Raw genomic sequence first — 23,172 nt, 5'->3', positions numbered from 1 at the left:
GATTTTTTTCCGTGAATAAAATAAATATGTCAGGCAGGAGCGTCTCAGGATCTGTCTGAGATCTGTCTCGGTGAGACAGATAATAGCAATCCAAAGTGCTTTTTATGTGTGACCTGACAATTGATCAACCATTGCTTAAAAATTAAATACAGCTTAGCCGGTTAATTGCTGTGATCATAAAACATGGAAACGGCAGCACGCAGAAATCACGAGGCAACGTTTTACGTGACGTTTACTTGTTACTATGAGTAATAAGACAGAAAAAGCCACGCCAAAACAAGTTTAGGAAGCCCACTAAGAATCATAATAAAAACATTTAAAATAAATACCATACACAGTTGAGGAAACGTTGGTTTAAGTACCTGATATGAAACCTTTACTCTCGGGATCCCACAGCTTCATTTCAGCCCGGTCACTAGCGCGTTTTATTACAATGATCCAACGTTTGCGGCGCTCCGGATCTTGGGGAATCCTGTAGATGGCTCATTCCTTATGTCGTCCGCGTCTGTTCTGCATCCCGGGGCACAACAGGAATCTACCATATTTCCTGTCTGATTGAGTTTTCTGACAATAACAAATAGTCCAGCTGTCGGCTTCTGCCTGCCAATATGGCGCCGTTTCGATTTGAACTGTTGCATGACGGGAGAAGTGATGTCAATTCCCGGAGCTCTATTGCTAGATATGCTGAGTTTGAGGGGGAAATCCTGGGGAATTTCGTCTAGAAATGCAATTACCTAACCATGTGCGATCCCGCGGTGGCTAATCAGTTTCTGGCAGACGATCACTTTTGGGCACAACACCGGCTCGCCCACTCGCTCTCACTCCCCCGCCTGCCTCCCTCAAAGTTTTGGGACATATTATCTTTATCTGGACCCTGCTTCAGCTCCCCTCCACCTCAGGCCTGACCCACTCCCTCCTCAGCATCTACGGATCTCCTCTCTAAAGTAAGACTGTTTCAATTTGCATCAATTCCTCTCCCATTACCAGCTCCTCATCTCCCTGATCTTTATCTCCCGTCAGATTCTGCCCTTTAATGTCAGAGCTTCCTCGAGAGTGACTCTCCGTTCTCATCATTGTTTAATAAAAATTATTTTTTTTTCTCTTACCTTCGTCTCCAGCTCTGATTCTGCATGTGGGTTAGAAAACTAAACTCCAACATGACATAGAGCAGATTAAAAATGGTCAGAGTAGAGAAAAATTGGGTGTATTAGCCCTTTAGCCATTTCCCGAATCGGAAGCTAACTTTAGCCTCGTATGAAAACTAGTGATTGAAACCACTTACAAATTTCTGAAAATCTTCACTTTTTAATTTAAAAAAGGGTATTAATAATGTTTCAGTCAAGTCAGTATTAGAAATTGTGGTCTTTATCAAATCTAAATTATATATAAAGTTAATATTACTTTAACTGTTTAAACAAACCGGGAGACCGGAAAAATCAAATAGCTAAGTTAAAGCTAAGCTACAACTGCTGATAGCTTTATTTATGTAGCTTTTGTGTTCGCTTGTGAACTCCCTGCATTAGTTTTAAGACTGCGTGTTAATATTGATACAGTTAGCTATGAAACACGGTGCCTTTGTAATAATTCTCTGGTAAAGCGTTAAATGCTATAGTGCCTACATTTAAGAACTAATATCGGTTGCAACAATTAGTTAATTTCACCCTTACCTTTCCTCTTTGAAACCTGCCGAGTATGGTTGAAACAAAAGCGGTCGCCAAAAAAGACCAACTTCCGGCCGAGGTCTTTCGCTCGCCGATTTTCCGGTAAAAGTAATGACACGCCATCTTGTTCTCGCTAGAAAGTTCTTCCGGTGACACGCCAGCTGATGTCTGCAGCCAGGTCCTACTCGGCAGATGGACAGAGAGATAGATAGTTGGAGTTGAGAACCGGCTAGATATAGTCGGACTCACCTCGACACATTGCATTGGCTCTGGAACCCGAGACCTGGAGAGGGGTTGGACACTCTACTTTGCTGGAGTTGCTCCGGGTGAGAGGCGGAGGGCTGGGGTTGGCTTTTTGTTAGCCCCGAGACTCTCTGCCTGTGTGTTGGGGTTTACCCCGGGGGACAAGAGGGTAGCTTCCTTGCGCCTTCGGGTCGGGGAACGGGTCCTGACTGTTGTTTGTGCTTATGGGCCAAATATCAGTTCAGAGTACCCACCCTTTTTGGAGTCCCTGGGACGAGTGCTAGATAGTGCTCCATCAGGGGACTCCATTGTCCTGCTGGGGGACTTCAATGCTCACGTGGGCAATGACAGCTTGACCTGGAGGGGTGTGATTGGGAGGAACGGCCCACCTGATCAGAACTCGAGCGGTGTTTTGTTATTGGACTTCTGTGCAAGCCGCAGTTTGGCCATAACGAACACCATGTTCGAACATAAGGATGCCCACCGGTACACTTGGTACCAGGGCAGCCTAGGTCACAGGTCGATGATAGATTTTGTAGTCATATCATCTGACCTGCGGCCGTATGTTTTGGACACCCGAGTGAAGAGAGGGGCGGAGCTGTCAACTGATCACCACCTGGTGGTGAGTTGGATCAGATGGCAAGGGAACATGCCGCGTAGACCTGGCAGACCCAAACGCATAGTGAGGGTCTGCTGGGAACGCCTGGCAGAAGAACCTGTCAAGACGGTCTTCAACTCCCACCTCCGGCAGAGCTTTGACCACGTCCCGAGAGCAGTGGGGGACATTGAGTCCGAGTGGGCCTTGTTCCACTCTGCGATTGTCGAGGCGGCTGTTGCTAGCTGTGGTCGTAAGGTGGCCGGTGCCAGTCGTGGTGGCAACCCCCGTACCCGCTGGTGGACACCAGAGGTTCGGGGAGCCGTCAGGCTGAAGAAGGAGGCCTACAGGGCGTGGCTGGTCTGTGGGTCTCCGGAGGCAGCAGACAGGTACCGGATAGCCAAGCGGGGTGCAGCAGTGGCAGTTGCCGAGGCAAAATCTCGGGCGTGGGAGGAGTTTGGTGAGGCCATGGAGAAAGACTATCGATCGGCTCCAAAGAGGTTCTGGCAAACTGTCCGGCGCCTCAGGAGAGGAAGGCAGCAACTCGCTCACACTGTTTACAGTGGGGATGGGGAGCTGCTGACGTCAACTGAGGCTATAGTCGGACGGTGGAAGGAATACTTTGAGGAGCTCCTCAATCCCACCAATGCGCATTCCGAGGAGGAACCAAAGCTGGGAGGCCTGGGGATGGACTGTCCGATCTCGGGGGCAGAAGTTGCTGAGGTAGTCAAACAACTACACAGCGGCGGAGCCCCGGGGGCGGATGAGGTTCGTCCTGGGTATCTCAAGGCTATGGATGTTGTAGGGCTGTCATGGTTGACACGTCTCTACAACATTGCGTGGTCATCGGGGGCAGTTCCTAGGGAGTGGCAGACCGGGGTGGTGGTCCCCATCTTTAAGAAGGGTGACCTGAGGGTGTGTTCCAACTATAGGGGGATCACACTCCTCAGCCTCCCTGGAAAGGTCTACGCCAAGGTACTGGAGAGGAGGGTCCGATCGATAGTTGAATCTCAGATAGAGGAGGAGCAATGTGGTTTTCGTCCTGGCCGTGGAACTGTGGACCAGCTCTATACCCTTGCAAGGGTGATGGAGGGGGCATGGGAGTTTGCCCAACCAATCCACATGTGCTTTGTGGATTTGGAGAAGGCTTATGACCGTGTCCCCAGGGGCACCCTGTGGGGGACGCTCCAGGAGTATGGGGTGGGTGGCTTTCTGTTAAGGGCCATTCAGTCCCTTTACCAGAGGAGCGTGAGTTTGGTCCGCATAGCCGGTAGTAAGTCGGACCTGTTCCCAGTGAGGGTTGGACTCCGCCAGGGCTGCCCTTTGTCACCGGTTCTGTTCATCACTTTTATGGACAGAATTTCTAGACGCAGCCGTGGTGTGGAGTGTGTCGAGTTTGGTGGCAGGAGAATCTCGTCTCTGCTTTTTGCGGATGATGTGGTCCTCCTAGCTTCATCCAGCTCTGACCTTCAGCTCTTGCTGGGTAGGTTCGCGGCCGAATGTGAAGCGGCTGGGATGAGGATCAGCACCTCCAAATCTGAGACCATGGTTCTCGACCGGAAAAGGGTGGCTTGCCACCTCCGGGTCGGGGGAGAGGTCCTGCCTCAAGTGGAGGAGTTTAAGTATCTCGGGGTCTTGTTCACGAGTGAGGGTAGGAGGGATCGGGAGATCGACAGGCGGATTGGTTCGGCGTCTGCAGTGATGCGGACGCTGAGCCGATCTGTCGTGGGGAAGAGGGAGCTGAGCCAGAAAGCCAGGCTCTCGATTTACCGGTCGATCTACGTCCCAATCCTCACCTATGGTCATGAGCTTTGGGTAATGACCGAAAGAACGAGATCGCGGATACAAGCGGCCGAAATGAGTTTCCTCCGTAGGGTGGCCGGGCTCAGCCTTAGAGATAGGGTGAGGAGCTCGGACATTCGGGAGGGACTCGGAGTAGAACCGCTGCTCCTCCGGATCGAAAGGAGCCAGTTGAGGTGGTTTGGGCATCTGGTCAGGATGCCTCCTGGACGCCTCCCCGGGGAGGTGTTTCGGGCATGTCCTGCCGGCAGAAGGCCCCCGGGTCGACCCAGGACACGTTGGAGAAGTTACATCTCCAATCTGGTCCGGGAACGCCTTGGGGTCCTGCCGGAGGAGCTGGTGGACAAGGCCGGGGAGAGGACGGCCTGGAGCTCCCTAGTTGGGATGCTGCCCCCGCGACCCGGACCCGGATAAGCGGAGGAAGACGACGACGACGACGACGACGAGTTGAGAACCTGTGAAGTCAGTGTGATTGTGTGATAGTGCCGATCAGCACCTGCGTCCCTGTGTCTAAAAATGGAAACACTGATTTCTGAGTCATTGTCTCCGTGATCGTCTGCTGCTTCAGGTGGATTAAACTCTTCACCCAGTGGCAGGAGAACCCACAGAGAAGCTGCAACAGCCATTCAGACCAAAAGGAACATGTCAGGAGGAATACCAGGGGTGGTAATCTCAGATAAGCATCCATTTGTTTTCAGAGCTTTAGATTTTACAGCTACTGAATGCAGGTTTCCTCCCGGACGACTCTCCAATGTTCTGATGTTGTGGTTTTCTGAGGATCCAGATCTGCTGAAGTTCATTTATGGGGATCCTCCTCTTAAGATCAGCTCAGGGGCCTGACCGAAAAGAAGTAAACGGGTCTTTAAAGTTATTTTAACTTTGCCTTACACCCTTGAATCACACATATGTTACTTCCATTTAAAAGGAATGTGCGCTTCCACTATGTTTGTCACATGATTTGAGATTTTTTAGCTTGTAAATGTTTGTAATTCAAAGAAAATCAGACGTTGCATGATGTCACTGCAGAACCTCTTCCCTCCCAACGTACCAGATTTTTAGTGATTTTCTCCACATTTAATGCTTCTTCTGTTGTCCTGGAAGAATGATGAGAACCTCGTTAAACTCACAGCTGTTTTTCTCCCCTTTGTGTCTGGTTTGATGAGGCATATTTGGTGAGACAAGCATTTGCAGTTTGTTACGTCTTTTCACACAAAACCTAAAATAGCTATTGACGCCTGTTGAATATGAACACGGTCTTGGCATCAAAATGTGTCTTGACATCATGTGAAATCCATGGCAAAGCAGGGGACCCATGGACCAGAAGTAGAAGGGCATCAGGATCCCCATTGGAGTAACACGGAGTCTGGGTGTAAAATGTTTGGTAGAATGTCTGAAGATATTTATCAGAAAAACTCTTCTACCTTTCATTAACAGCATATCTAGTTCTCGTTATTTACAAATAATATTTACCCCCAAATGAGGGTTAATCGGCTAATGTTGACATCGATGTTTAAAAGTTAAAGCCTGACAGATCTATTGCTGACCCGACCCCTCTCTGGAGCCATGCAGAACTAATCCTGTTTGAAGTAACAATGAAATAACAAATCCATCTCATGCTTCTACTCCTGATTCAGTCAGAACATTATGATCACGTTTTGTTGAGGAGGGACAGGTTGTCCATGAGAAGATGAGCACCCCGGTCCAAGTACCTGATGGTTTTCCACCTGATCAGTAGCTATGTCTGAGTTGATCCTCGCCACGTTGAAGGGGACCTGCTGACTGCACATCAGCGTTAGGAGACAGAGGAGGAGTTTCTGTCTGCAGAACAAGAAGCTTTAAGACCCACCTGGATTATTCAGACAGCTTCTGCTGCTCCCGTTTCCTTTTGAAGTAACTGCTTTCTGAGCTCCAATTTGAGGAAGCCTCCCTCCTCCTGCCCTCTCTGAAATCTGGAGTTAGACATGTCTGCAGCTTCTTTCTGCACTGAGATGACAGCAGCAGACGAGATGCTGTGTACAATCTGCTGCTGATTTTGATATGAACAGAGGAGTTTTTCAGAGACCGGCTGGTGCAGACATTTCTGACTGACAGAAACAAATGAGTATCATGTTCAGTCAGACCTGTCTAACCAGTCGGGATGAAAAGATTCCAGTCGCCTGCTCTCAATTTCACACTTTTACGAAGAATCAGGACAAGTCTGTCCCTGTGGCCGAGTCCAGAACAGGTCTAAAGTAGACCTGAAACATCCTGAGAGCCGAGCTGAAGAAAACACTTCAGCATTTGGGTCGGGTACCACAATATAGATGCTTTCCAGTCCTGGAGGGCTGGTATTCAGCACGTTTTAGTGGTTTCTCTGCTCCATCACACTTGATCCAGTGGTTGAATCGCCTGTGCAGCAGCTCATCAGGCTCTGCAGAAGCCTGTTAATTACCTGCTGTTTGAAATCAGGTGTGTTGGAGTTAAAATGCTGGGTACCGGCCCTCCAGAACCAAAATTGAATACCCTAGCTTTAAGTAGATCAAACAGCACGCTATGGAGTCAGCTGATCAGTCAACACATCCTGACAGAACAGACCGATTTCAGGTGAACGTTCAGATAAAGTCTAGGTCACTATGATATTTAGTGCATTATCACTTTCTTGTTCATTTTCTCTTTCCTTTCCTCACAGTTTTTATCACTACTTTTACTTCTCTTGTTTTTATGTTTTAAAATTGTTTTTATTTTTGTTCTTGTGAAGCGCCTCGTGATTTTTATCTTGAGAGGTGCTTTATAAGATTCTTTCTTCTTCTAAATGACCTTAGGTCTGGTTTAATTCTGAGCTCTTCTCGAGAGAAAAACGATTTATGAGCAAAACAAATAAAAATAAAAAAGACAGCAGAAAAATAACCACAAGATCAAAATAAGACTAGTTTAAAGTGTTTAGGCTGTAACTTTATGAAATTATAAATGTTTTTTTAATCTGTTTGTGACTCTTTTTTATTAGTTTTAAAAGTTAAAGCTAAATGTTTCACAGGTAATCATTTTAAAAGTAAATTAGATTCCTGTAGATCAAAGTGAAATGGTTCCACTTGATGTTCCAGGACCCACTTTGGGGTCCCATTTCAAACTCTGAACCACTGGTTTTAGCTTTTAGATCTTTAGCCTAAGCTGTCATTTATTTTGGAACTTGTTGGAATATTTGGGATATTTGGGAAGTGAAGATTCAGGGCAAGTCCTGTCCCACAGACAGGGATGATGTTTTCTCCACTTCTGCTGGTTGCATTTGTGGCTGGTTAAAGTGAGAGAGGCACCATGGGTGGAGACTTATTTCAACCAGACTTCCTGTTGAAAAATTCCTGGAGGACCGGGAATGCGGCACAGAGGCTATGATTGGCAGCACCTCCACCCCCCGCGTGCACTCTCTGAGTTTCTCAGTTGGAAAAAGAGTCGTTAAAACGTGTGCGCACACTCGCACGAGCACACACAAAGAGCAGACACACCACTCAGGATAAGAGCAGACACAGAAACTGACTGCAGGAAGGAGGATATCCTGTTTACCTTGTTCATTAGAGAAAAGTGGAGGAGGACAAATTTCTGAAGGAGGCCAGCAGCTCCGAGCGCCAACATGTCATATCAACAGGTGAGTGGTTAAGTCAGGTGGAGGTGTGGCGAGACTCTGCAGGATTCCAGTACAGTGTAGCCAGTAGCACGGTACAGACGTCGTCTTGCAGCTCTACAGCAATCAGCTGCAGCTGATTCTAAATCAATGTGGAGCCGAGTTTTATCCTGAACATAGAGATATAATTACGGTTTGGGCTAAAATATTAAGTTGTACTAAACTGCCATAATAATGATTACACATGTCTACAGCACTACTAGACACTCGTCTATACAGGTTATCAGCAAAAAAGTTCATTTAGGTGTTACTCACACTTTAAGGAAGTGACAGGTCAAATTTCACCATCAATGGAGCATGTGAGGAGGACATTGCACATTTCTGATCAGACTAGAGATGAATGACCGACGTGTGTGAGAGCTGAAATCCTAATTGAGCGGCACTTTTCACAGCCTTCACACACACGATGGACGCTTTGCCTTTCTGTGGCTCCGGTAAAACCCTCTGCACAGAGGTGTGACGTGACCAGTAACACTACTCTATCCAAAACTAATCTAGAAACACAACTCATGTTTCCACACATGAACTGTGACTTAGTTAAGCCACCGGACAGAATTTAGATGGACGTTCTGTTGGGTGCAGCATGGTGGCTCAGCCGGTAGCACTGTTACCGCACAGCAAGAAGGTGCGTCTCGTCTCTGGGTAATCCGCATGTCAGATCTAAACTGTCCCTAGGAGTGTGTGTGTGACTGTTTGTCTCTGTGATGGGCAGGCGACCTGTCCAGGGTGTTCCACGCACCTCGCCCGATGGCTGCTAGAGACATACCAGCTCCTCATGACCCTGCTGCGGTAAGGAAAATAGCTGTTATGTTGGGTTTTGACAGCTGTATCTGTAATAAGGGACAAGTCTCTCAATTTTAATTTGAACAATACACAACACGTCAACTTAAATGAGCCCAAATTCAAAGTTACAGAACAAACGGAAAGGAAAGGAATTCCAGTAAGACCTAGAACACATTTACAGGAAACCGCTGGAGTTCATGGTGCATTCACCAAAACCTGCCGGTCCTGAACAGAAAGAGCAGGAACCGGCTGAGGAGCAGTCCTCTGTGGTTAGGAGCAGCGGTTTAAGATCCTGTCTGCCAGCAGCTGAGGACTCATCACTCTGAGACACTTTGAGGTCAGAATGTTTCCTTGTTCTGCGGGAATGGCCGAGCTACTGGAGAACAGAACAAAGTCCAGATGAATGATGGGTTCCTCTGACTACACCCAGACCTGGAGAAGGACCTGCTTCTTCACCTCTTTGAAAAAATAAAAATAAAACTGACCTCTCAGGACCTGACCTGTATAGTCTGTTGGCGCAAAGCCTTAAAGTCTTAAACATATTCATCAAATTAGAGAATCCTCTACTTGAAAATGACCAAAATACCCAGAAATCCTTGTGGATCTGCAGTTCAACCTCATTCAGAATGAGCAAATGGTGATTTAACACTATTTACAGAAAAGCTATTAAGTTAGAAAAATACAATGGTCCTTTTTTAGTACAATAATATAAAAAATAAAATTCTATTTTCACCAACCAGTCACATTTTGATTACTTTTTAAACAAATCTACAACCTTGTGATGGGAATGTTTTTTTTCAGTAGAAGATAACGAGGATGCCATGATTCATCAAAGGCTTTTATTTAATTTAAGACTGAATTGGGTCCCTTTTAGCTAAAGTAATAGGACATAAATACATTTTAGGCCATTAAATCCTTTGTGATAAGAGTAGATAAGGGTAGAAAAATGCATGGACAATAGTTTTATAATTCTATCACAACCCTTTGAATCATAACAGAATTGAATAGATGGGAATTAACATTCCCATCCCGGCTCAGTGTTGAAATTTCCTAAATGAATGTGTTGAACAAGTAAAATTGGATGTCTGATGTTTTATTCTGGGGACTTAATCATGACTAAATGTTTGTGAGGATTTTTATGCATACGTGTTGGTACCCAGTACTACTGGACCTGTGTTTCCATTTCATGGATCAGCTAAAAGAAAGCTGATGTTCCCAGAACTGTAAAAGCAGAAGATAAGTTTCTTTTTTTTAAGTTTTCTGAAAAGCGGGTTTCTTGTTTTAAAGCAGATGACATTAAAGAACTGACTGTAGTAATTATTTAGTGGCAAAAATAATTTGGATGCATATTTTTGGATTTTGGTCAAAAGATGGAGAACTGAGAAATCATGACATCAAAAGTAAAAAAGGTGGTGGATTAAGTCACTGTGGTGTAAAGATTTTACCCCCAATTCCATCTAGTTCGTTTTTGAAAGGGACAAATTATGTCATTTTTTCTTAAAGACCAAGTTCACTATTTGTTTCAACATATTTGCTGTGGTCTCTAGTATAAATCAATGCCTTGTCAGTCAATCTCTGACTCCAGATCAGAGGGTAGAAGGATCTGGAGTCTTACTTCCTGATATTTGGACATCTCGCCTCTGATTGGCTAACAGCAATGTGGTTATCACTGACTCTGCTTGCTCTGCCATGTTGATGTTTTATCTCCACAAAGGACACCAGCCTGGAGGAGTTCTGCCATGTTGTGGAGTTGCTAATGCTAACAGATTCTACTAGCCGAGACGTGCTCTGCTCTCTCCTGGACGCTAAACCAACAACAGCTGTCCCAAATCTCCCAAAAAAGCAAAGGTGGGTGAGGCTATAAATGTAAATTTTCAATGAGATGTGCAATTGAGTGACTTTTCTAATCCAAGCATTACCCCGTCTATTATCTATTGACAGCTAATGCAGGAAACAGGCCTAAAAGATAATTTTAAGGTTTAATCACGTTTGGAGTGTTTATAGAGGCAGTAGAGATTACATGGCAGCACAAAAATATGCAAAAGGTGAATATGCATCTTGTGTCTCCTTTTTAAACATTCTGATATTATTGCTTTAATTAGTGGGGAAGTTTTTCTTACTTCTGTGCAGGGGCAGCGTTAGGCCCGGCTACTTGGGCTGGAGCCCCGGATGTTTTATGAAAAGCCCCGGATCTAAATCGTGGAAGTAACATGCAGTACCAAAGTCCAACAGAGAGGGAGCAGCTGGCAGTAGTTTGTATACAGCCTGCCCGAGCCTCCACCACTGAAGAAGAAGCCCTTCAGCAGCCGGCTTCTTCTGCAGTCTCTGCCTGAAACGCATGAGTGAAGATGGACATAAGGACGTTTTTTAGACCAAAAGTACAACGACAGAACCCCAGCTTTGATGAGACTGGTGTTGACTCAGGTTTGTGAGTCTTATCTGAAAATATTTGTTGTGCTGCTGGTTTGCCTAAAGTTAGCTTACTATCAAGTAAAGTTGATGGAGAAAGAAAGGGAATATTTACTATCATCTCACACTAAACACTAACAGGAACAATACTCTACCCTGAATATGCTTAATATGTAGCTTCAGATTAAAAATTATGTGGTACAAGACAACTATATATGATGTTGACTAGTGCATGTCACGTGTGTGTGCGTTTGCGTATGTGTGTGTTAAGCCCCGGATCTTCTTCAGTCCTAAATCCGCCCCTGCTTCTGTGACAAAACTTACTCCTAGACAGCTGTGAATCTTGGTGTGTGTGTGTGTGTGTGTGTGTGTGTGTGTGTGTGTGGCTCAACAGAGAACTATTTAGTTTCAGACTGAATAAATCTGCTGTGTCGTCTGAAACCCTGTGGTGCTCCTGTAGGGCTGGTTATTTGATCCACACTCAACTCGTGTACTTGGAGAGGAGGTAGGGGAGGTTAGCTAAATAGTGTAGCACTCTCGAGCATCAGGGCAGGCTTTGTCCAAGAAGATGTTGAACTCAGCTGATGAGTTGGAGTAACCAAAAGAACACCTCTGGTAAGCTGGCTAAGAAACTTTTGCCAAAGTGGTCAGGCCCATACCTGATAACTGCTAAGCTCTCTCCAGTCGTTTATCAGATCAAGATTACCCAAACAAACAAGGAGCCCGTCTATAAGTGGGTCCACAGGGACAAAATCAAACCGCACAAGGGTTCCACTAATTTGGACAATGCTACCACCAACAACTTACCGACTTCGAAAGGGGGGTGGTTTCATACCTCGTCGGTTCCATAGTTCTCTATTTCGAGTTACACAAGTTTGTCTGTTTGTGTGTGTGCATGGTTCTTTCCTGTTTATACATGACGTGCAGACTTGGGTGATTTGAGATAGTCATGCTGTGGGTTCCTGAAGTCAGGTAATCAGTAAGTTAACAGTAATGGGTTTAATTTCACATACTGTTGTGTTATCCAAATTTGTTTATTTTTACTAATCTTAATTCCTTATGGGGTATATTTACATATAGGTTGATTACTAACCTCACTGATTTACATTTTAGTGCTCTTCGACACTCATGTCTATCTTTTTATATTATTTTACCTACAGTTGATTAAGTTTTAAAAACTTTATGATTAACTTTGTTAATTTACCAGTAATGGGCTACAACCATTTTTGCCCATCATTTTGATGACATTTTTACTTAGTGTCGTGACTTCTCCTATACATATAGTATAGGGTTTTGTTAATTTGTCCTTTTACACCACTTTTCCAGTACACGTAGTGTATTGCATTCATTTCTTCACTTGAACTCTGTTCACATAATTGCTTCACATAGTACATACAGGTACACATAGTGCCAGGTTTATTTTTCTTTATTGATTTGCATCAGGCGCCATCTTGTTGCGTCTACATTGAAGTGCCCTGTGTTGTGCTTTCTCTCCTCTACTGAGTTTCGCCAATGATCCTCGATTCCTGGGTTGGCCTATGATTTGTCTTCGGATCCTACTGCTGCTTGGTGTTCCGGCTCGTTGGACCTGGATGTCCGTGGATTCCGGCTATTGCTGCTGGGATGTTTCGTTCGTTGGGACCGGATCCGCTGCCTGCTCGTCCTCTTCCTATTCTGGATTACGCTAAGTGCAATTACAAGGATCAAATTACTGTTGACTTATTCCCCTCCTGAGGATATATTCATGATTTGCTGACTTTTGATAAACCGCCTTGAAAGGATTTACCCTCTTCCGAAGGAAATTATATACTTTTGGCCTCTGCCTGGGAAATGACATCTTGCATTCTCGACGGAGACCCTCCAGGCCTCTGTTGTTCAATGCCAGGTGGTCTCTGATGGACCACCGTGCCCTTGAAAAGGGGGGATATGTAGCGTGATGAATTGTCCATCTTTGACCAAAAAAGCCCTGCTCTATTTGCTCTGCCCAAGCAAAACCATAAGTTTCTGACACATGCCTAATATACAAGATATGGGCCAAGGCCACTCATGCTCTGTGCTCTTATCTAAACTCTTGCTTCCTCGGACAGCACAAGAAAGAAGTAAGAAGTCGAAGAACTCTTTCTCTTTAAATAATAATCAAATAACTTTGTTTGTCCAAATAATCATGTGAAGCTCAATGTTCAATCAATTTGTGTAATAAGAATATTAATTACTTGATATTATAATCCTATGATAGTATTTTTAATAAGTAATATAACTTTAAATATTTACACTAGACTGATCACACGTAATGCTAAAGTCACATGACACATTTCCTTTTTCTGATCCAATCAGAACATTCCAGATCTGACGCGAGGTGTGGTTTTGTTGGTGCTTGTATAATCCTCTTTTGTTGTCAAATTCTGATTCGACAGTAAATCAAAACATCCAAATTATAAAACTATGCCCCACGTCATCTTAACTTGAGTTCAAAGCGTTCTAGAGAAGTTATCGGAGTGGCCAATCCGTAACTTTCCTCTTTAAGCCGAAAGAACCTAACGACATGCTGGATTAAATCTGTTGCATGTTCCACCTGCTGCAATGGTTCCTTCAGAATAAAAGCTGAACCATCACGACCCCCTCAGGGTCTCACTGATGCCAATAAACTGTTGTGACCTGGGAGTAACTCAAGACTGGATGGGTCAGCAACCGCTGCATATCTACAGGCGTCGGTTCCAAGAGGGTCCAAGCTGGATCCCGACATTCTGAATCTAAATGGGGGCTTCCGTTGGGGTACGTAGATCGACAGATGGCGTCTCAATGAGTGTTATAATCTCCAAACCAAAGCTTAGAGCGAAACACCCTTTCACTCCCACTCTGAACTAATAGTCTCTCTGGATTTGCTGGTTCTGAACATATTTCACACACACACCATCCTCAGTCTTACTCCACCTTAGTTACATCATACACATAGTGTTTAAAGTTAGTCTTGTTTAAATAGTTTAGAAATAAATCTTCTTAAACTTTAAAACTTGACTCTCTCTCTTGTCTCTGGGTTAATACGGTTATCTAATCCCCGCAATAAAAAGTTCCGATCTTCTGGTTAAGGAAATATTCAAAGATCCACCAAATTGATTTCATATTTCCTATGGAATCTCACATTTTATGGGTCATTACTTAAGATGTAACTAACAAATCGTTAAAATAGTGAAGGTTTGTTGGTTTGATTCCTTCATCAGATCATCAGAAACACATTCAGAAGAGAAATTCAGTCTCTAAGCAGCAGTTTGTTTCCCATGAAACCTTAAGGTTGGTGAGTTAAAAAGCAGACTTACGGAGGGAGTGCCACTCATCCTGCCTTATGGTCCTGGTGATGTTGTAGGACAGGTTTTTGGGGATTGCAGCAGACGAGTAGTGGTACTTGATATTGGAACATCTTGCAATTGAACCTATACAGAGAAAGCAGAAATTATCTTCTAAAACATTTGAAGTTAACGTGACATATTTACACGAGAGTCAGTCCAGGTTAGTGTTCACCATCTGTGGTCCAGTCTGCAAAACAGCTGGTTTGGTTCACACTCCTCCAGAATCAGTTAATTAGAATAGGCTGTACAGAAACATGTCGTCATCTACTCATGTAGCAGATCATAGGTCCTGAACCCAGCTCTTCCTGCAGATTATGACAATGCTTTCTAGGTCCAAGGAGACTTGGACTTAATCCTGAACCACCAGGGTCTGACCTGTGTTTGCACAGCTCAGTATAAGACTCATGTTGATTATTGACACTCGTTTAATATTTTATTTTTAAAAAGATATTTCCTCTGAATTATCAGAATGTTCAGACCAACTTCCTCACACTGATTCAACATCTTCCCTGTGCTCACACCAGACGTTCTCATGCAGAGTCAACATGAACAAACAGATACTGTATGGAGCAAGATCAGAAGAGCAGCAACACCAAGGTTTTCACCTCACTCAGGACATGGTGACCTAGAAACAAAACCTCTGACCAGGTGGAGCAGACTCTCATCTCAACAGGGAACTGCTCAAGGTCATGTTGAAGGTCACAGATTAAAGAACACAGCCACATGATCTGCAAGTGGCAAACATGAGAACCTGAGGTTCCTAAACCAATCCCCTCGTCTCATTGAGGTCATCTCGAGATCCAGACCATAAACATCCTAAACCAAATCAGAGCAGGCGTCCAACCTGCACTGGGAACGAGCTGGTACTCATTAAAGAATTTCTCTTAAAGGCCATCTTTCATGTTCTTTAAAATGGCAAAAACAAAAGCATAATCTAATGTAAAAAAGCTACTGTGGTTATACTCCCAGGTTTCCATACAACTAGCCTAGCAGGTGTTTAAAAATACTAAATAAAGGAATGAGAGCAAGCACCCCCCCAAAAAACGCGCGGTTTTAGAGTCACGTGACGTGCCCACAGGTAAACGCAAAGGCAAACGAGAGGACAACAACAAATCGGTCATTTTTAGTTGCTGAGGTAAAACCAAGTAAACTAGTTCAAATATGGTTAACGTTTGTGCATATGGGGGTTGTACAAACTCCAGTTTGTCTGGACATCGTGTTTTCCAATTCCCAAAGCAGAAAAACCCAGCTTTCCGTGCTTGGGTGAGATTTGTTGGGGTAAAAAGGCAGGATTTTACCAGCAGTAGTCTCGAACAACTCCGTGATTTGTGGTGTGCATTTCTGCGAGGAAGATTATATCGAGGGAGACTTGATTGAACACAGGATGGGGTTCAGAAAAATGGACAAAATCAGACTGAAATCCACTGCAGTACCATCGATACATGGAAAAGGCAACAAGGGAGAAGGACCGGGAGCAGCCGCGCCCGGAACGACAACAACTATGGCGGCTCCTTCCAGCAGCAGGAGACTCAGGAGCTACACACAGGTCAGCGACTCACAAGCTGGAAGTAGCCAGAGTACAGTAAGTGTTGTTTAATTTCTAAAAACCGTTCATGACAAAAACATTCTATGATAGAAATGTGTTTATACAAATAATGTCTATATTTAGCCCTGTTAGGCTGTAATTGCGCAGCTAAGTGAGATAAACTGCCCCACTTCATCCTTGCGTAACAAATACATTTTCTCTATAATCACGGTGAGCAGAAAAATAACTGACACGGTGATTCTGGTTAAAATAATAATTTGAGCTCCACGAACAACCCTTGCTTGCCTCCGGTTTCAACCAGCTGCTTCACCAGTTCATAACGTGATTTTGTACAGCTGTATTCACTTGAAGGACTCGCGCTAATGTTTGTGTACATTTTTTGTCTTTTAGAAAACACTCAAATATTTCCTACTTTAGTGTAGTTTCCAGGTGTTATTTTGAGATTCATGCCAGGCTATTTATCAGGGCTTACATCCCCATGCAAGGCCAGATTAACCATATGGGCAACTGGGCAATTGCCCAGGGGCCCACGAACTCTAAAGGGCCCAGGCCCAGGGCAGCAAGGACACGAGTAAAATACTGTATCTGTAATCTCCCGCTTTATATTAAACTAGGGTGACCGTACGTCCTCTTTTCCCTGGACATGTCCACTTTTCACTCTCTGTCCGGGCGTCCGGGGGGGGGGTTCTTGTACTGATGAAAATGTCGGGTTTTTCATCCAGGAGCAGGGATCGAATTATGGGGGAGCTGGATATCCTACACATCCAGGGGAGCCGAAAAAAGTTTTCTACCCATATCACATCATTCATGGACTCTTTTGAGCAGAAAGCGACAGAGGAATGATCGTTGGTGTGCAGCGCTCCAGGCAGCTGCGTCCAGCGCAAGGTCCATTCTCAAAGTGGTGCAACCAAAAAACTATAATTAACACACGATCGTTCATGTCCGCACATGTTCTCTACTTTCTGTCTTATTTGTGCCTGAAGCGCTCTGCTACTGCAGAGCTCATCACCTGTGCTGCGGTGATTTCACCTCACTGACGCAGCATCTAAACGCGCTCTCCGCTTTGCGGTCAGGAGATCCCTTTGATCTGCTCAAAAGTAACTGATGAGGTGAAAAAGTAAGAATCCAGACAGCAGTTTTTCTGGAGAGTTTAGAGGAGATGCAGGAAGATGAGAGACAAACAGGACAGGAAAATAGTTAAATAAAAACAAGAAAACAAAACAAAGTGTTGAAAAGTAAAATGTACATATATTTGTGTCCACTACACGTTTTTACCTGTATAAAGCAATACGTTATATACATGTAATATTTGTACATTTGATACAATTCAGATCACCTTCAAAACTCAGTCACACACCCAGAGCCGTTTCAAGGCATTTTGGGGGCCAAGGCAAAATACAAGAGCAGGAATGACATAATTTAATGATTGTTTCAAGTCAGTGGACTACAAGCAGCAAATACTAACATTTTCCTGTTGGATTATGTACAAAGTAATAGTTTCTGAGCCACACTAATCCAGACTAGGCCACTGAAGCCTTTGTAGTGTCCAGCTTCATCTGGGAAGGCTGCTCTGATGGCGTTCACCACACAAGATGGCAGAGGTTTGCGGATGTGTCACCCAGTGATGCCATGTGTCCATCGGATCATCTGTCTATAGGCAACATGACGATACTGTCTGCAAAATGAAGTGGAATTGTCAGCAATGTTAAAGATTTGTCTTTTGTTGTTAGCAGGAAATTTTTAATGACTATTTTCAGCAGCATTTTGTCAAATATAGATGATGACAGTGATGCACTGTTGCTAAACTTTATACTTATGACATTAGTGGATCAATATGCTCTTACTCATTGAACTGCAGATGTAGGGGTCCATGTTGCCCCTTAAATGTTTGATAAGCTAGCATCAACACAAAAGGATTCAAGCAGCAGCCCTCAAATCCAGCATGGCCCGTTAAACAGAGGAGATGTGGTACTGGTGGGTCCAGAATCAACAAGAGCTCCCTGAATGGTTCCAGTTCCTGATAACAAATGCTGTGAATAATGCTGTCCATTGGCCCACACCGGCCACACCAACACCTAATATGCAGTAAAAAAAAAAAAAATAAATAAAAATAAATAAGCAAATGAAATAAGAGAATGATCATGACTGAATCTTATAAGATGTCATGACAGAAAACTTTATCCCAAAGAGCATATGGCCAATTACTGTCATTCATACAACAGAATAAGTTACTTATTGTTAAAATGTCAAATTAATTAAGTAAATCTACAATAGGTCACAGTTTTACGGTGGACTTTTTGGGACATGAGATCTGCAACGTTTCATTTGTACAAACAAAATCCCAAACTATATGAAAAGGTTTGAGGGGGGATTATGAATAATCTCATCAGCCTAGAATCTTTTTTGCTGAATCACAAGGATATTTTCGCATGGAAGGCTTACCAGGCTAGGCTAATGTAATAACAGCTAATTTAACAAAGGGGTGCTAGGGCTATGAGGAACCTTGACCCAAACTTTGTATAAATTAACCATTTTTAATTTGAATTTAGTATTTCTTTAAGTTATGTGGCTAGGTATTTGATGTAATCTGTCAGGACATTTTCTGTCGAAATATCTTTAAAAATAAAACATGCTCTTACCAGTTAGCATTTCCAAGTCTGTGTGCATTTTGAAGATCCCACATTTCTATAGCTCTTCTTTCACCATTTAAATGACCTGTTTTGCCTGTTGTCATCCCCTCTTGCTGCTGGCTCAAAACTGTATGGCTGTGCACCTTCAGTATTATAAATAACTGTAAATTCATGTTCAAATTCTGACGCCTCGTTCTGCTGCTGTGAATCCATTGCTTAGTAGAGTCGGAAACGTTTTCCTCCGTGTGCATCACTTCCGGTTTCCAGCTAGAGGCGCCGCTTTAAACCGGATTAGCTAGGTAAGCAGAGTTGGATCATTAATAGCTCATTTTATTTTCAAATATCTTCCTTTTATTCAATGAAAATAAAAAGTTTAGGCATATTACGATATAAGCACTTCAACGTGTGTTTAAAATGAAAGACGGCCTTTAAGACATAAGCCTTCTCCACGACTACAGGACCAGAGAGCCACAACCCCATGGCCACCTGGTTTGGTGTTCCAGGACCTGGACTAGAGCCACAACTCTCCTCCTAGATCTGCCAGTTTGTGTTGACTCCAGTGTTTCCCAGAGACTCTGTGGTCTCCATGTCCACACAGTAAAGATCTAAGATTCTCCTTTCTGGAGGTGACGGGTGATCGTTACACCTGTTGGAGCCTTTTTCAACAACCAAAGACAACGAGTCAAGGTAGAGCTAAGACTTTCCCTGACAATAGGTCTCCAATTGGCTTTTAAACCCAATTTTATCGTTTCCATTCAAGACAGTATTCAAAAAGGTTAAGCGATAGGAATTAGTTTTACTTAACTGTCAAAGCTGTTTCCAGAGCAGATTCATCACTTTTTATGTACATGAGTTCATCTTATAATCCTCACATTAGTTTAGACAAGCATTGGGTCAATTATACATTAAAACCTATCCTGTCTGAGGCTCACCATTTAGATCTTCCTCATTCTCCATCAGGATCAAAACAATGTGAGAGAAGGAATTGTTTTATTGAACGTTTAATGGATGACAAGGCAACTGGAGAAGAACCAGCACTAAGCAAACATCACCATGACACACACACACACACACACACACACACACACACACACACACACACACACACACACACTCACACACACACACTTCTACTGCTGCAGCAAAGTTAAGAGAATAAAAAGCATTTACCATCTCAATGTTTCTGTTTTAATGATATAGCCCACCTTTACCCTCTGGAATAGGTAAGGACTCCCTAGACTCTATAATGTAGCATTAAAGATTCGAATTCCCCTTTAAAACACTGTACCTCAAATCCTTCGTATTTCTACATACTTTGAGTACAAGTTCCCTTTAACTCACAACATTTTTCTCCTAACACAATTACCAAACGCAGTTAAATTTAAACTAGTAATTTACTGAATTATTAGTTTTGAACAACATTAAAAAAAAACAAATACATTCAATCAATAAACTCAAACTTCAGTTATAACTCAAATATGTGAGGGGCTCATCACACACACAAGCACACTAGCCAGCTTCCACAACTATAGAAAACCTCAAAGTTGCAGACCTGAGTGACGCTAGGGAGCGGTGAGGCCCAAAACACAATGGCCACTTCACTCTCAATAGAGCAATTAAACAAAAAAAGGTACCTGAATTGGTAGCTCAACATTCTCAAACTCACAACAAAATGCCTTTCTCTGTGGCCTAGTGGTAGATGCCTTTCTCTGTGGCCTAGTGGTAGATGCCTTTCTCTGTGGCCTAGTGGTAGATGCCTTTCTCTGTGGCCTAGTGGTAGATGCCTTTCTCTGTGACCTAGTGGTAGATGCCTTTCTCTGTGACCTAGTGGTAGATGCCTTTCTCTGTGACCTAGTGGTAGATGCCTTTCTCTGTGGCCTAGTGGTAGATGCCTTTCTCTGTGACCTAGTGGTAGATGCCTTTCTCTGTGGCCTAGTGGTAGAGTGTCCGCCCTGAGACTGGGAGATCAGGGGTTCGAGCGCAGCTTGTCTGCAGCTCACCGCTCCCCCAGGGGATGGGTCAAATGCGGAGAATAAATTTCGCACACACACACCTGTGTGTGTGACAGCTAATGGGACTTTAACTTTGGGACTTAAACTTTAACCAAATAGTGATGGGAATTCCGGCTCTTTTTAGAGAGCCGGTTCTTTTGGCTCAGCTCACCAAAAAGAGCCGGCTCTTTTGGCTCCCAAATGGCTCCTCAGATTTTCTGTTGCGTAGAGTACATTTATAACCAAAATAATGCTAACTATATGTAAAATGATTTACTAATGTAAACAAATGCAATATATCAAATATTTATCATTTCTATGGATTTAATAACTGAACACTTTAAGAAATCTTCACTTTCCGACTGCTGGCGCTCATTTTCTCACCATCTTCGTCGCACTCTCCTCTCTATCTCGCTCGCCTTTTTCCTCCTCCTCATTCCCTCTCGTCTATCTCCACCCGCATGTGCTCTGCTGTGTGTCTGAGTCTGATCCTCCCTCTTCCCCGTCCCTACTGCTCTGTGTGGACAGTCTGGTCACACAGTTACACATGTTGACCAATCGCCTGCAGTGTTCACCAAAGCAAGAGGGGAGGGGGAGAGGAGGGGACGGCTCCCAATGATGAGCCGGCTCCCGTCGTTCACTTCAAAGAGCCGGCTCTTAGAGCCGGTTCGTTCGCGACCGACACATCACTACAACCAAACCCTTGGGAAACTGGCGCCAAACCGTGTCCCGTCTGCTGGTCCAGGTACAGGCTCACACTTCCAACGAGCGATGTCCGGGCAAAAAGCACAAAAAATATTACAAGGTAATCCAAAGGCAGTCTCTAGCAGTCAGTTAACACGCCACTCACGACTTTTCTTCACCTCCAGGCCGGAAGAATGAAGCGGTAGTCTCCACAGTTAGCTGAATTAGCTTAACAATGCTCCGAGTGCTACTTTCACTTAGCTAGTGAAAGCTAACTGTCCGCTAAACTGCTTCAAAGTACTATTGCAGATCAAACGTCGAGCTAAAGTGTCCACAAGTAGTCCAGGAACCATTAAACAAGCATACATTACCGGCCATTAAGTCAAGAATCCGGAAACTTATTTAAATTACTATGCTTCGGACATGTGCGTCTTTTTTCTCCCGTCATACTCGCCAAGCTTTCTCCTGCTCCTCCCCCGATCGCATCTTAGCACTTCCTTTTTCACAATAAAACCAAAATAAAGTACATTAAAACGTGTTAAACATTGCTTGCTTTTAACTTATACTTAGGCACTTCTTAACAGTTTTAAACTTCACCACATACATGAAATACAATAATACTTTTAACATTTAATGAACTCTAGCTTTTATCCCTTTTTAAACTGGAACATGCTTTCTGAACTACATTAATGCACTAACATGTTTGTCCGGGTTACAATGAAGTCAGTTTAAAACTCCAGAATGTTCTAAAGAGAACCCATGGATTAAAGCTAAGCACCAAGTCCCTCTGAAACAAACGAGGCTTCAGGGCTCCAAGGTAGACCAGCAGCACCAGCAAAGTCTCCAAAAGCTGATCCTCTTGCTCAGGAAAAGCAGCAGTAAGTATCAGTCTTCTGCAAAGTGAGCTGAAGACCTTGTTGAGGGTGACCTGGTGTCAAAAAGGACAGTAAAGAAGCCTTTTCTGTCCAGGATAATCACCAGGAACAGATTGATTTATTTGCTTATCGGTCCAGGGTTTGGACTGCTGAGGACTGGGAGAAAGTCAATTTCTCAGATAAATCAAAACGACCATCAGTCTTGTGTCCCACCAACACTGAAGCCTCCTGAGATCAATCATGTTTGGATATGCTTCTCAGCCATAGGAGAGTGGGCTTTCTCACAGTTTAGTCTCAGAGCAACCTTGAATAAATAACGGTACCTAAACATCTTCCCGGAGGAGCTACACTCAACCAGCCTAGAACAGTTTAGGATGAACAATGTATCTTCTAACACAGTGGAGCACTAGGCCTTAAAGCTAAGATTTTAATCCCATGTAGAACCTTTGGTCAATCCACAAGAGGCAGGTGGACAAACAAATACACAGATTCTAATAAACTCAGAACATTGATGATGAAGTCAGGATCTGGACAAGAAGTTGATTGACAGCACGTCAAGATGAACTGCAGAAGTTTAGAAAAAAAAGGTCCAACACTGTTTTTGGATCAACTTCTTTTAATTGTCAAAAAGCCTCCCGAAACGCTGTCATTCTACTTCAGTAACCATAGAAACATCTGTCAAAATTTTGGCCACCTCTGTACAAAATCAGGCCCAGAGAGTCTGACCAATCAACCAGGTAACCAGAACGCCATTCAATCAACCCACAAACAAACGAGCAAACAATTAAGAGCGAACTAACCAACCAACCAAACAAACAAAAGGAAATGTACTTTGACCTGTGACCTCCTGAATTCTTGGAGCTTCAGTAACGTCTGAGAAAGCCTGATTTCAAACCTTTGGTCTGCCCCTTCCTGGGTGGACCGGATCCTGCTGGTGCTGAGTGGGGCTTATTATT

The 23,172-nt window shown here is 43.8% G+C and overlaps 1 protein-coding gene across 1 annotated transcript in view; it reads right to left on the bottom strand.

Annotated features, from left to right (window-relative positions):
• The window catches only part of tmem178bb (transmembrane protein 178Bb), a 69,222-nt gene that overhangs the window by 18,557 nt on the left and 27,493 nt on the right, over nt 1-23,172 (bottom strand). The window contains exon 2 of the mRNA XM_015952947.3: nt 14,461-14,574. Within this exon, the coding sequence (XP_015808433.3) occupies nt 14,461-14,574 (114 nt within the window). The remainder of the gene's footprint in view (nt 1-14,460; nt 14,575-23,172) is intronic.

This window comes from Nothobranchius furzeri, chromosome 1 (genome assembly GCF_043380555.1).
Source record: "Nothobranchius furzeri strain GRZ-AD chromosome 1, NfurGRZ-RIMD1, whole genome shotgun sequence".
In the NCBI taxonomy this organism is placed as follows: domain Eukaryota; kingdom Metazoa; phylum Chordata; class Actinopteri; order Cyprinodontiformes; family Nothobranchiidae; genus Nothobranchius; species Nothobranchius furzeri.
Note: the sequence above shows the minus strand (reverse complement) of the source record. Positions and strands in the feature narration are given on the sequence as shown.